This window comes from Epinephelus moara, chromosome 16 (genome assembly GCF_006386435.1).
Source record: "Epinephelus moara isolate mb chromosome 16, YSFRI_EMoa_1.0, whole genome shotgun sequence".
NCBI lineage: Eukaryota > Metazoa > Chordata > Actinopteri > Perciformes > Serranidae > Epinephelus > Epinephelus moara.
The window spans coordinates 40,684,115-40,699,324 of record NC_065521.1 but is presented as its reverse complement, the minus strand read 5'-3'; the positions used below and the strand labels follow the sequence as shown (position 1 = coordinate 40,699,324).

At 42.2% G+C, this 15,210-nt stretch overlaps 2 protein-coding genes across 2 annotated transcripts in view; one reads left to right on the top strand and one right to left on the bottom strand.

Moving 5' to 3' along the window:
• Positions 1–15,210, top strand: part of LOC126403491 (telomere zinc finger-associated protein-like) — a 202,092-nt gene that overhangs the window by 137,655 nt on the left and 49,227 nt on the right. The window lies entirely within an intron of this gene.
• plekhg5b (pleckstrin homology domain containing, family G (with RhoGef domain) member 5b) overlaps positions 1–15,210 on the bottom strand; it is a 109,956-nt gene that overhangs the window by 68,982 nt on the left and 25,764 nt on the right. Inside the window, exon 2 of the mRNA XM_050066167.1 lies at positions 12,288–12,364. Within this exon, the coding sequence (XP_049922124.1) occupies positions 12,288–12,364 (77 nt within the window). The remainder of the gene's footprint in view (positions 1–12,287; positions 12,365–15,210) is intronic.

Below are 15,210 nucleotides of genomic sequence, written 5' to 3'. Positions count from 1 at the left end.
TCAGTGTGTGACGTGCACTTGTAGATAAAATATAGGCCTATATTAATGAAGGTTCATTAGTACGGTTTTGTATTTCTCTGTAATGTAGCACAGTGTTAACAATGTTACTGATACTATTCTTTCTCACACCTTCAACTCAAACCATTGTGTTACCCTGCCCAAAATATATCATTTAATAATGAAATTAATATTGGAAACATGCGTGACTAGTCGACTAATGGCCCTAAATGAAGACTATTAGTCGACTAGGAAAATTCTTAATCGGGGGCAGCCCTAATTTTCTTCCGTTAGTGGTAGTGTAGTGGTGTGACAGGAGCAGGTAAATCAAAGCCCTAAAAGGATGTCATGGGTACAGTTTAGATTCTGTTAGCACCTATGAAAACATGCAGGCCCTAAATGACAACTAGGAAAATTCTTAGTCGGGGGCAGACCTAGTTGTTTCCCATCAGGACCTGTTTAAGCATTAACAGAATATCCCTCAAAGGAACCACAGTACAAGAAGGATGAGGAGGAGAGGCAGGTAAACTAAGAAGATACACACAGCTGTTTAGATCAGTTCATACATGCTGAGTGACTGACTGGTCCCGCCTTGCCGGAGAATCCATGGAGGCTGAAGGATGGACTACAATCAGACGGCTGGGAAGGTGTTAGTGTTACTCCAAGACACCCAGAATTTAATCCGTCTCTACCTGGAAAAGGCACCTAATACCTTGCACCCTTCAGCCCCATTGACACATACAGAAAGTGGGCATCCAGCCCGATAAGAGCGTTTACTTGGCAGTCTTAGCAGGTCCCTGTCAGTGTCACTTAGGTGAGATTTTGGCCAAGCAGGTCAGTGTAAAGAAGAACAAGGTTAAGTCAATAGAGTCAGTGTGTCTGTATTTGAAAAAATAAAAACCACAAACTGGCATCAAAAGAAAATCTATTTTAGCAACTATGAAAAAAAGAGCCCAGCTGAGGGCGAATGATTCAATCACTAGTAATAAGGTGATTCTGTATATCACACTGGTGCGTCTGTGCTCGTCTGACTAATATAATATTACTTCCCCAAAAACATCACTGAAGGATTACTCACAATGTGTGACTGAATGAGACAGAAGAGAGGGAGGGAAAAAAAAGAAAGAGAGAAGACAGAATGAACGCCAAACCACAGACACAATGGGCCTGAGGCTGAGGAGCGGGTGATGGCATGAAAGACAAAAGCAAGGTTTCCATCGAAATGCGTCCCAAATTTCTGCGGAACTTCTAGAAAGCTGGCAAAAGAAAATGTGAGGGAGTCGACAGAGGGAAGAAAAAAAGGATTGAATTTATGTTTGTTTGATGGAGTAATTTGAGAAAGGTTACAGTCTCATCAGTCCACAGAGGTCTGACGTTGGAGTGGGCGATACTTAAATCATACCTAATGAACCACTTGTTTTACGTGGGATGTATAAAATGACTATCATAAACACTGAGTATAAAGTGTCACTGTTACACGTCATTCTTTTAAGCCGGTGGCCCAGTGCTTTAAATTTATGATAACAGTTCTTTATCTAACTTTATTAAAACTGTTCTTTCTTTAACTTTATGATTAACTGCACTTTATTTAACTTTATTGTAACAATATTTTATTTACCTTTTTTACAGCAGTACTTTATTTAACTTTATTAAAACTGTTCTTTCTTTAACTTTATGATAACAGTACTTTATAACTTTATTATAACAGTACTTTATTTAACTTTATTATAACAGTACTTTGTTTAACTTTATTATAACGAAACATTATTAGACTTTATTATAACAGTACTTTATTTAACTTTATTATACCAGTACTTTATTTAACTTTATTATAACAGTACTTTGTTTAACTTTATTATAACGAAACATTATTTAACTTTATTATACCAGTACTTTATTTAACTTCATTATACCAGTACTTTATTTAACTTTATTATAACAGTACTTTGTTTAACTTTATTATAACAGTACTTTGTTTAACTTTATTATAACGAAACATTATTAGACTTTATTATAACAGTACTTTATTTAACTTTATTATAACAGTACTTTGTTTAACTTTATTATAACTGTACTTTGTTTAACTTTATTATAACAGTACTTTGTTTAACGAAACATTATTAGACTTTATTATAACAGTACTTTAACTTTATTATAACAGTACTTTATTTAACTTTATTATAACAGTACTTTGTTTAACTTTATTATAACGAAACATTATTAGACTTTATTATACCAGTACTTTATTTAACTTTATTATACCAGTACTTTATTTAACTTTATTATAACAGTACTTTATTTAACTTTATTATAACTGTACTTTGTTTAACTTTATTATAACGAAACATTATTAGACTTTATTATAACAGTACTTTATTTAACTTTATTATTACAGTGCTTTATTTAACTTTATTACAACATCACTTTAACTTTATTATAGCGATACTTTATTGGCTTGATTATAACAGTACTTTATTTAACTTCATTATAACAGTACTTTATTTAACTTCATTATAACAGTACTTTATTTAGCTTTATTATACCAGTACTTTAACTTTATTATACCAGTACTTTATTTAACTTTAGTATAACAGTACTTTATTTAACTTTATTACAACAGTACTTTATTTAACTTTATTATAACAATACTTTTACTTTATTATAGCGATACTTTATTCGCTTGATTATAACAGTACTTTATTGACTTTATTATATCAGTACTTATATCAGTATTTAGTTTAGTATTTTAATAGCCTACAGTAGTTTAGAGAAGATTTCAAAATATTAAGCTCTATATCATGTATCTCAATATAGCCTAAAAATATTGCAGTATTATTTATAAGCCATATCACCAGCCCCTGAAGTGACGTTTTTGACCGTCGCTTTTTCTTTGTCTTCAGTGGAGCATAAGCTTGAGTGACAAGTAAGTCACATGCCTAATATTCGCTGTCCAAAAAATCACTGTCACACAGAAAGAGGGGGAACCTGAAAGTTGGACGCAGTTAACTGAAACTTCTCCTCATCCTTTCTGTTTCTGTCAAACCCCGACTCTCTTCACAGTATCCCTGTGCCTCCAGGTGTTTGGGCAGGGAGGGGCCCGTTGCCAAGGCGATCCACACCTTTTCGATTCGTCTTGTCCTGTCTTGTCAAAGCTGAGGGAGGGAGGGAAATGAAGGAGACACGGATAGGAGCAAAGAGGAGGGAGGGAGAAGGGGGGGCAAGCGATCAGGGATAATAAGCCCTTCTCTGGGAGTCTGGATCCACAGAGCAAGCTCAGACTAGCACTGAACACTAACCAGCATAATCTCAAATGAATCCCACCAACTCAGCCAAGAAATGGATTGGACGTCATATTCCAGTCGGACACCTGCAGGCTGATTTTAAATCCCAGTGACTTGCAGAAACCCACAGCAAAGTATCAGCAAAGTATCCAAATATCTAAAAGTAAGCCCTCTTGGAATCACATGTGTCGGGCCGATCCAAAGGCCTTCTGGTAACCCTTGGAGAGCTGTTGTGTAATGTGGTGACAGCACTGAGCTACGGCAGCACGAGCACAGAGGGTGACACCTGGTGTGATTTCAGTAAATTATGGTGCAGGTGAACTCATTCAGTTCCAGGTCAGTCATGCTGAGACGCAGCCCCGCCAGGAGCTGATCTATGGCAGTGGGAGACCAAAGGCAGGCCTGTCTGGGAATAAAATGGTTTAAATGCAGTGAAGCACTGGCCTGAGATTCTCTGTCTGTCTGTCTGTGTCTGCTCTGTGTCCTGTTGCCAAGCTGCCGGCATATCAAAGAGACTATTCGTAGTGCTTTGAAAAAAAAAAACTCTTAAAAGTGAAATATAAAAGTTTAATGTTTTTTCATTTTCAGAACAAAAATGCCTTCTAAATCTGTTCAGTGGGTGGAGTGGGCCAAAGTTATATTTATGATCCCATTCTTCCTAGAAATGTGCCTCGAACTTCTGCAGCAAATGCAAAGTGAGTGAGCTGTGGAAGGGGATAAGCAACAGAGAGCTGTGTATTATAGGTGAGGGTTGCCGTGACATTGCCCCCTGCTGTTTAAAACTTGCTGCAGGCATGTTTAACTCTTGTGCAACAGCCATGAGATCCAGCTGAGTGAGAAACATGCTGTCAGAAACTATTACATTACACAATAATTTTCATTTTTATTACAGTCCGGAAATGCCCAAAGTATCATGACTCAGCTCCTCGATGTTCTTACTTCACACCTAAGAGTACTAAAAGCACCAGGAATATGAGGAATTGGGACATCTCAGGATATCCCCTCTGTACTAGGACAGGAAAGATCATTGTGAGGTCAAGCAGTTGAGAGGAAGTGTACAAAAACACTGATGCAGCATGATGAAAGCCGAATAATGAATGTAAAAATGTAATATTTTCCTCAAACATCTTTCATTTCACACTGCTGACTGATGATACAGTCAGGAAACAGTAAGCTTGTCATGGTTTCAATGTTCTAAATTTAGACATATTCAGGATTTTGCAGAACTAAAGACAGTGAATCTTAAATGAAGTGTATATAAAAAGTATAACTGATCAACAGAAAAAAAAGACTCCTTTACAAAGTGATGTAAATTAATTACAAATGTATAAATGCAAGCATAAGTACAGGTAACCATGTAACCTCAGACACTAAAGGTGCGGACAAACCAAACCGACATCAAAGAACTAGCGGCAATGAAAGCCAACTGTTGTGTCGTCTACGTCGCCTCACGTCACCCTGTGTCAGTTGCATTTGAACACACTACACGGACTACATCCGATGGCCAAGTGGCACATATGTTCTGCGCCTGTGTGAGAGAGAGCGGAGTGAGAGAGTGGTACATCCTGTCAGCTGAGGGGTTTCCTATCTGTGCAGCTGAGCACCGCAGCACCTCCACGGACTATTACATCCAGACGGTCCCGGTGTTTCCTCTGCAGGCTCCACTTCACTCAGCTCTCCAATAAACCCGCTGCTTCTTCCCACTTTAACCTGAATAACAAACCAGGGCTCGGTGCCAAACGGAGAGCCGGGGCTAGCTCAGAGACTAGCAGAGGCTAACTGGCTGTGCTTCCCTCCGGTCATGCTGCAGCCAACGCTCCACTAGCCTCACAGCTAGCCCCGGTTTGTTATTCAGGTTAAAGTGGGAGAGGCAGCGGATCTGTGGGGCAGCTGAGTGAAGTGGAGCCTGAGGAGGAAGCACCGGTAGCCCCGGTTTCACTACAGGCAGATTCACTCGAGGGAATAAAACCTAAACAGCCAATCAGAGTGATCTCTCTCACCGACTAGCTCCGCCGCCGATTCAACATGCTCAATCAGCCAAAAAGCCGCCGCCGAAGGGCCGACGGTGCGGGACACACCGCAAAAACTAGGCAGACACAGACGGCCCAACTTTGGTCGACGGCCGACCGTCATCTTGGTCTGTCAGGGCCTTAAAGCCGGGTACACTACACAAGAATCAACCAGATCTTGGGCCTGATTGCCCCTCCTGACAATCGTCAGCAAAGCCCCAATTTTGATTTCTGATCAGCTCGGAAGTCCATCCTAGCCGCACAGATTTAAAATCGCCAAAATTCAACATATACTGGTCCATCTACGTTCCAGCTCTCACCCATCGTCATGAACTCTGGGATGTGACCGGAAGAATGAGATCGCAGGTACAAGCTGCCGAAATGAGTTTCCTCCGTGGGGTGTCTGGGCTCAGCCCTAGAGATAGGGTAAGGAGCTCGGACATCTGGAGAGAGCTCGGAGTAGAGCCGCTGCTCCTTCATGTCCACGGGGGTCAGTTGAGGTGGTTCGGGCATCTGATCAGGATTCCTCTTGAGCGCCTTCCATTGGAGGTGTTCTGGGCACATCCAACTGGTAGGAGGCCCTGGGGCAGACCCAGAACACGCTGGAGGGATTACATATCTCATCTGGCCTGAGAATGCCTTGGGGTGCCCCAGGAGGAGCTGAGGCGAGAAGAGCTCAGAGGAAAGCCGCTCTTCCTTTGCGTCGAAAGGCGTCAGTTGAGGTGGAAGCATCAAGATGCATCAATGTTTACTCTACAAAAGACACGTGGTCAATGCATCCCAGACCACCTCAGTGAGTGATCAGGTCACAATGTGTCTTGGTAGTCGTTCAGACTTGTATTTAGCGCTGTCCACTTATGATCAGATCACGCAAAACGCATGTTATTATCAAGTCTAAACAGGCTCTTAGGGTGCTTTCAGACCTAGAGTCGTCTCCTTTGGTCTGAATCAGGCACTAATTTTGTTCCAAAGTTGTATAATTGCCTAGAGTTGGTTCATGTTCTCACAGCAGCATTTACAAGTGGACCAGATCAAATGCCTTGTGTGAGAAAGCTGCTCTTGATTGGTCAGAATTTCCATGTGGGAAAAATCCAGGAAGTAAAGCAAACGTTGAAGAAGAGTACACTTGCAAGATAAATGTGACACTTTCTAATGTCACAATGGAGGGACAACTACGCAGGTTGATTTTAGCGCTGCTCATCGTGGACTATATTGCTGTCATTGTTCATTTTAGTCAAACCATACAGTTTGAAAACGAGGCGCGGCTCCAACTAGAAAACAATGTTTTGATGCATTGGATGTGCTGAATGTGCATATTAAGGCAGTACAGGAGGAGGTGCACATTAATAATCCTCCAGGACTGTAACATGCTCATGTTTAACCCAAACAATGTGTCATGTGACTGCAGTTGCTTCAGATCCAGGTCGGAACACGTTCTCGACCAGCTCTTCAAGAAGGTCTCTGTCCGGTTGTTTTGGTGCGAGTGTGATTGCTGTGTTCACACCTGCCCAAACGAACCTCACTTAGGGGGCAAATGAACTTGAGTTTGATTGAACCAAACCAAACAGGGCAGGTGTGAAAGCACCCTTAACATCTTAAAATCATCAGGGGGTCAGATTTACGACTCACAATTAATGATAATGTCCTTTATCTGCTGGATGTGTAAATAGGCAAATATTTGCTAACAAGTTTTACTACATCAACTTTATAAGGTGATAATATGTTAATGTGTGTGTACGAGCTTGTTTTACTGGCCAAAAAAAATCCGTTAAGGTTTTTGTTGACTGAACCAGCTTAGCTGCTTTTCACAACAAAAAGAATGCGTATTGAAATCTAATTACATTATTGGTTAAATTTAAAGACCTCTACGAATCTGCTGTCAACCTGCCCCCCTCATTCTCTCTGTCCATCCGTCTGTCCCAGTCCACACTGGGCTACAAGTCTTTCCCTAATCTCCTTACATAATAACGTCAACCCTGACCCTGAACAAGGACACAGGTGGCGTCAGACATGCTTTGTCCCACAATGCCTCCCCCCCTGTGCCACAGCGGGTCGTATACACACAAATACTTTAAATTACATAGCACATGAACTCAGCTTCTGCCTCATTGACGACTCGCCGAACAAGTCTTTGGGGAAAAAAAAAAAAAAAAAAAAAGCAGGGGGCTCGTCATGTGAGAGGGGCCTCATGGGATCAAGTGTCTTTGAGGAAAAGTGGGGTTGGGAGACTCAATAATGTGAGGAGCAAGGGAAGGAGAGTCCAGGTTAAGCTCTTTGGATCTCTCTTCTCCCACCACTTTATTATTCTCAGTTGCCATGGAGACAAACTATATATAACCAACCATCTCTCTCCTCTCTGTCTCTCCACGTGCTGTCTGAATGCACTTTTCTCTGTGTCATTTTCCCTTTCCATTGTTTCCACTAGGAAGACAGGAGGGGACAACATCTTGATTCAATGGGAAAATCCGTCTAATGCTCGGCTGCAGTGGCAGGAGGGAGTCGACAAACCAAAACAGCCGAGAGGGCGACTGACAGACCAGACACTGTCGGTTTCTCTTCTGGCCAGACTCCCATTTTCAGAAACCAGTGGCTTCAAAGGAATAATTCATTTCACAGTCTAGTGGCCAGACACAGAGCCCCCGACACTCACGCCCCTTTTAACACCTAAAAGAAGAAAAAGCAGCCACGCCGCTCTGCGTCACCTTCGCTGTGTTGTAACGCCACATAAAAGAGAGATGCAACAACCTCTAGGTCAAAAACTACAACGTGAGTTACTGGGACAAAGTCAGGGTGCATCTTCATTTTAGAGCTATTTTTAGGAGTTTTAGTTCCTGTTAAAGTGACAGTAAAAACCACGTCTTGAGGTGACCTGAGGACAACTTCATTTGTCAGCGCCGCCCAAAACCATCACAAATCACTGCTGCAAAAAAAAGCACTTTTAGGTTAACGTCTGGTTAGTTGTAGGCACAGAAACGAGCAGGTTAGGGTTCAGGGACGATCATGGTTTAGGTTAAAATAACTACTTGGTTAAGGTCAGAGGACGTTTGTCATCATGGTTACAACAATAACCGCTTGGTTGAGATTAGGGAATGATTATGGTCATGGTGAAAAGAGACCCGACGTTGCCTGTTGGTAGGAAACAGGAAACGGACGGCAGTGTCTCGTGGCAAAGTTTGACGTCTTGTTAACCCATTCAACCACCCCGACCTCCTCTCTCTGCAGAGCGTTTGGCTCTATAACAACATCAACACTATTTCCTCCTTTGCTCCGAACGGATGAGACTCTTTGTCACTTGAACATAAATGTGTCATCTCTGGGCTCGTGATAAAACGATGGAGAGCAGTCTCTAATTCCAATGTCCCCGGCTCAAGACCCTTGTTACTTGACATTCATCATAAATTTTCTCTCTACCTTCATTTACTCTCCTCTCTCGAGTGTCCACTGTCTAATAAAGAAACAAAATCCTCAAAGATAGTTACGAAAATGCACTCTTTTTGACTGTCAGCTAAATATGTGTCATAGTTAAACATTTTGGGTCTTTGTGACTAAGCTGATGTGACACAAGAAAAACAGCATTTACAATAACTTAAAGCAGTAGTAGACATTTTTGGGATAATAACCATATTTAAGTTCTTGCACAGAGTTAAAAGAGAAGATTAAAATCATTTTCATGTCTGTACAGTAAATATGAAGCTACAGGCAGGAACAGCTAACCTGGCTCTACCAAAACAAAAATGCTGGATATTGGGTTTTAGAGGCACTGGTAAAAGCATTTTGGTCTCTTTGGGCAGAGCCAGGCTAATTGTTTCCATATGTTTCCAGTCTTTATGCTAAGCTAAGCTAACCAGCTGATGGCTGTAGCTTCATATTTACCAGACAGACATAGATACAGTTGGTGTCTAGTCATAGCTAGGGGGAAACCAGTTCTCTTCCCCAGCCTGTAAATACTAGAAAGCACAGCGTTTTCTGAAACTCACATAAGAGGCACAATCACATCTACTAGATATGATTAATTAAATTTAGCGTAATATCAGTACCCTACGGCCATCAACACTATGTATTAGACTAGCACAGGGGTCAGAAACCTTTACTAGAAAAAGAGCCATTTCTGGCCAAAAAAGCTCTCAAATAAATAATTCTGAGGTAACATTAAAGGTGCTGTATGTAAGAATGTGGCCAAAACAGTTACTGCACTCAAATTCAAAATACTGCCGCGAGTCGTGTCCGCCCCCCCTCCCCTACAGATTCGAGGTTGCTGGACAGCGGCACGCTGGAGACTGATTTGTTTGCCCACGGGCGGCTGCCGTGGCAGAGCCGCATCGCCGCGTCCGTGATCTTCGGTTTTCCAGCGGACTGTTCGAGCAAGTCCGGCTTCTCTGCTGCTAACGCTGCTAATGCTATGTACTGGGACACTGCTAATGCTGCTTGCCGTGCTGCTGTGTCTCAGTCGTAACTGTAACTGATGCTGAGACTCTACTGACTGTGTGACTGGTAGACAGCGGTGGGTGGCGCAACAGGCCAAAACACAAATTCAAAACATAAACATGATTTGTAGACCATTAACATTACTAATAGGTCTAAATGAGCCTTCATCAATATGTTTTACCACAAGGTGGCTTCTTTGCAGTGAGCTTTTAATGATTGTTTGGCACTTTAACTTAGCAAGGTTGGAGGTCAAAGAAAATGAAGACTACTCATTTTTACAATGGAGAATGTAATATTCACTCAAGGTCTATGACAGTGAAAAATGACAATGAAAACGTAAAAAAATAGCTGTTATTAATTTCTAGGGGCGAGGAAAAAAATCGATTTTTAGATGCATCGAGATTCTGTCTTGAACGATGCGAGTATCGATGTGGAAAACTCATAATCGATTTTAATTTTATATTTATTTTTCAAAGTACCTAAACTTCTCGACCATTCACACTATTGATGTAATTCCAACAGATTCTGAAAGCTGAGAAGCGGAGCGTTTCAGTGATGTACAGTACATTACGGTAAAGACGTCATTACCTGTAGAGGAGGGGAGGGACAGCTGAAGCCTGATTTATGGTCCTGTGGCGTACCTACGACGTACCTATGTCGTTGCCGTGACGCCGTCGTGAACCCTTCGAACTTCTCCGTCACTCCATTTCGTCACGGTGCAATTTACCACCAGAGCGGTAGGGGGCTGCGTTCCTTTCCTGAATGGTTATCGTCGTCTCTAGTTGATTCTTTGTTTAGCTTCCGGCTTTTCCGGTCACAGTGAACAATGGCGACCGAGAGAGAGAGAGAATCCTGCTGGAGTTGGAGTTGTTGGATGTCGAAGAAAGTATGTTAATACTGCAACATCTACATCGCAACAGAAGATGTTTAAAGATGGCGGGGATGGCGCAATCTGGAAATACGGAACCGGAAATGCGTTGCTACCTAGCAAACCAATCACAGCCCTCTTGGTCTGCGCTGGGTCTGCGTCGCCTCGACGTGTAGTTAAATTTTTTGGGAGGTGCACGTCAGGCTACACCGGGGGCTACTGCGAGCCTCCTGCGTAGCCACATACCCTACGATGTAGGTACGTCATTGATTTAACGCAGGACCATAAATCAGGCTTGACGAGGAGAGTGCAAGTTGGAGTGTTTTAGCGGAGTTTTGGTGGTGTTTTCTTTGTAAATAATATTTATGCCATGTTTTTGAGTGGTTTTTGCCGTGTTTTCATCGTGTTTTCACCATAGTTCGTAGTTTTGCCATCGTTCGTCTTTTTTTTTTGCAATAGTTTGTGTTTTTATAGTTCATAGATAGTTACAGTCAGTTGTAGTTTTGTAAATACTGGAGGAGAAATGTTGAGGAGGTTGACGAGGGACAGGAGAGTCCCGTTGAGATTTGTGGATGAGGAGGATGGACTGGTGGAGTGTAGTCATCTCAACCACAGTAAGTAATACAGTTTGTATGCACTGGATATGTATTCCCAGCTTTATTACAATACTGTTTTTCAATATCTAGTGTAAATTTTCTTATTGGCTCGTTTTATAATCGAGAATCTTTTTATAATCGAAATCATTGCCCTCAGAATCAGAATTGAATCATATCGTGATTGAAGATCGCCTAGAGATTCCCACCTCTATTAATTTCTATATCACTTTTTGCCAAAGCCACAGGGAGCCACTGGAGACGCTCTTAGCCTACGTGTTGATGATGTGCTATAATGTTATCACACAAGGATTTGCAACATCAAGAACTACAGGTCCTTGGACTCACAACTTTATTTTACCAGTGGCTAAACAATCTGTTTGGATGAAGAGTTAGATCCTTTTTGTTTAACCAGAAACAGCCCTGACATTGCCATCGCCAAACCCACCAGACTCCATTTAAAAAAACCAGCAATTTAAGCGTGCATAGCGTCAGCATATTTCCACATCTAACTGGGCGAATTAAGGGTTTACTTCAACCAAACCAGAGCTGTTGACTGTTGGAACAGTGGAGAGATGAACCAATATGGTTTCTGAGTTTTATTTTGTTTCTGCCGACTTTGAATGAAGTTTGTTTTAAGATGATAAAATTGATGTTTATTTAAATGGAGTATGGCGGATTTGGCGACGGCAATTTCGGAGCTGTTTCTGGTTAAACATCAAGGATCTTATTCTTTAAAAAAAAAAAAAATCAGTCTCTTCAGGGATCCTTTCAATAATCTTGTCGGACATTTGTGATAATCTGAGCCTGTCAGTGGCAAGAAGAAGCACTTTTAGTGAATGTAAATTGACGGTACAAACATGCCCCAAGTGGTTACAATGCTGCCAGTGTTAAAGGATGTGACGTTTAGTGGGTGTTCTCATAAATACTGACTGTATCTATCCAAGCAGTATTGATCTTCTCGTCTAACTCTGCAAAAAGTGAATGAGCATACTATAACAAAAAAGTTTAACTACTCATTTAAGTGAGTGAAGATTTTTTTTTATCAGGACACTTAAACAATCACAGTCCTTCTTTTAGTTGACCTGGCAGGTTTAAGGGTTCAAGGTCTTACCTTAGAGGCCCTCCGGCGCTCTGGACACTCAGGGTGCTGGCACACAACCCAGTCCTCCTCCTGGACGGGCTTGTCATCTGAAACAGAACACACAAATCAATTAAACATCTCTCTTTATCACTAAAACACCAAACCAGCCACCCAGCCAGCCACACGTCCATTAACACACCTTTCTTGGTAAAGCTGTAAAAACATATTGTAGACACGAAGACTGAAGACACTGTCTGTGTTTATACAAGGATGGAGCGAGAGAGTGACTATGAGGCACAAGAAACACTCTCACGCAGTAATAGAGCCCAAGGAGCCGTGTCATAAAATGAAAAAAGAGAGGGTCTGGTTAAAGAGATTTCTTGAAGGAAAGGTAAACAGAGGGAAGAGGGTGGGGTGTGTTGGGAGGAGATCAGAGAGAAATGAGTAACGACCAAAGAGGCAGGAAGAAAATGGAGTGAATGAGAGGAAGCCCCATTCTGGGTTCTGTAAGAAAGTGCTCTCATCGTGGGTTAGCTCGCTGTAGTCCACTCCACAATAACAAATCACCGTTGTCAAATAAACCTCTAAAATCTACTTGACTGGTTGGCCAACGCTGCATCGAGGGTATGATAAAAGGCAGTGTTTGGGTCTACATCTTCTACATGTACACACACGATAAAGATATCATAACAGAGCACCAATATTTATCTGTGTGCCTAATGAGAAAAACAGGGAATACACGTGCAAGGAAGAGAAAGCAGGAGCAGGGAAGGGGAGCAGAAGGAGCTGGAGGGGGGTGAAGGTGCTTGTAGAAGAAAGTCTCCAGTTTCTGGACATGACAGGACTTTGTAGCAAAAACCTTTCCAGCGAGCTCAGATAACCTGCTCATTGTGCTGTCACCTCTCCCTGTTTGGCCGAGCCACAGATGATATATCATTACTGAATCATCAGTAAGAGAGACGGGCTGCTGCTAGAGAATGAAGTCACTTAGTGGCTGAACTTTAAGGCCAAATTCAAACAATAATTTGTCACCGTGAAAGAAGCCGTAAAACAGCCGAGGGCCTTCTGTGGGCCTGAGCGGGCGCACGGAAACAAGTCACCTTGAGTCATCCACTTGGCTACAGCTACACTCGCAGGTCAAGGGTGCTTGTGGGGAAGAGGGAAAAACACTGTAATTGGTGCATACCACAGAGCCCATGGCTTCCCCACTGGGAAGGGAAGGGTCAACCTGTCTGCAGTGAATTTGCTCAATGGGAGTAAAAACAAGAGCAACAGCCTGCAGCCACGCAAGGAGCTCTGAGAGAGTGTGCTCAGGCACAGTGGTGCTTTGGGCTAAACGCTAACAACAACTTGCTTTTATGTTCACGGTGACAATGTTAACATGCTGATGATGTCATCTTCAGCTTGTTCACTATTTTAGTCTAGCAAGTACACGTACTAACACTTGATGATGAGCAGTAAAAACAGAACAGCAGGGGATGATGGGAATGTTACTAGTTTTGCAGGTATTTGGTCATGAAATGAAGAATTAGAAGTAGGGCTGCCCATAGTGGACCAAATGTTAATCGACTAGAAAGGTCACTAGTCAGCAAGATTTCATTGGTCACTTATTTGCAGCGGAATTTAATTTGAAAGGACACAGGAAGTGGCCACGCTCACTGCATTCTGGCAGTTCTATGTTTTCTACGTCTTGAGCTAAAGCAAACGCTGCAGCCCTTTTTCTCTGTTTTCTTTGGTTATGTAGCATCAATTTTAAAAGTATATGCATCTTTCCACTGCATACACAGCCTAGTTTTATGAAAAGACCATCTTTCCAGCGGTGAAATACTTCTTTAAAGGATCACGAAAAATAGCAGTTGTCTAGAATGTCAACCTATTGCTACAGAGTTCTCTTTATACATCAGTGGTGAGGAGAGGAGTTGAGCTGCTATAGGAGCAGAGAAAAAGAGCAGCTACGGGAGCTGGTATGTACAAGCAGAGAGCAAGAGGGGGAAAAATGCATTTTTATTCCAGTGGTGGTGAGACTGGAAATGGGACAGTGGCGTAAAGCACCACAGGGCGGTGCGACCAGGAGTGCCGACGCGTTGTACATTGTACACGTTGTACATTGAAAATAAAAGGGGCGTATTCTTTGATGCACTGCACTCGCCAGCGGTGTGTTTTGACCTTCATTCTGCCTCACCGTTCTGTAGGTACAAACATGGATTGGGGGGACAGAGTTGTCTTGCCTTAGAGCCAGCAGCGAAGGTAGTAACAGAGCTGAATCAATGTCTCTGTAAAAAAATGTGAGCCAAAAGTACAGGAAGGGTTTGACATTTTGATGAGATTTAAAAAGTAGCATGTAAAATGTCCGCAACCAAGTGAGACAATATGGTCCAAAAGCTCCTTACCCTCAGGATGAGATCAACCAGAATATAACAGGGACAGTCGATGATTCTTAGCGCCATGTTATCCCAGTGGTGTAGTGGAGGGTATACGCAGGTATACGGGGTATACCCACATCTTTTTACGGCCATTTACAGTATACCCACCGATCAGCCAAAAACCCATTAGACTATATAGGAGAGTATGCCTACTTCTTCCTCTGTAACCTACCCATCTACCAAGTAGAACATCCACCTCATCAGCTACCACTACACCACTGTGTTATCCCATTGTTATTGTTTAGAAAGCGCTGCGCGGTACGTATGTTACGTGTCATACAGACATCCAGACGCTATTGTGCAATGCTTCTTTTGCTTCCAGAACGCTGGCATGCTGTCTAAAATCACACACTAGGATGGCATTATGCCTGCGTTGTTTGGGCCTCTATGAAAAAAGGTAAAGCTGGCACAATGAAGGGACTTTGTTGCAGCAGGGTATTGGAACATCTGTAAATAAAAAAAAGCCTAGGATTCACCCTCTGTGGACCATGAATGTTGGTACCTAATTTCATGCCAATCCATCATATGGT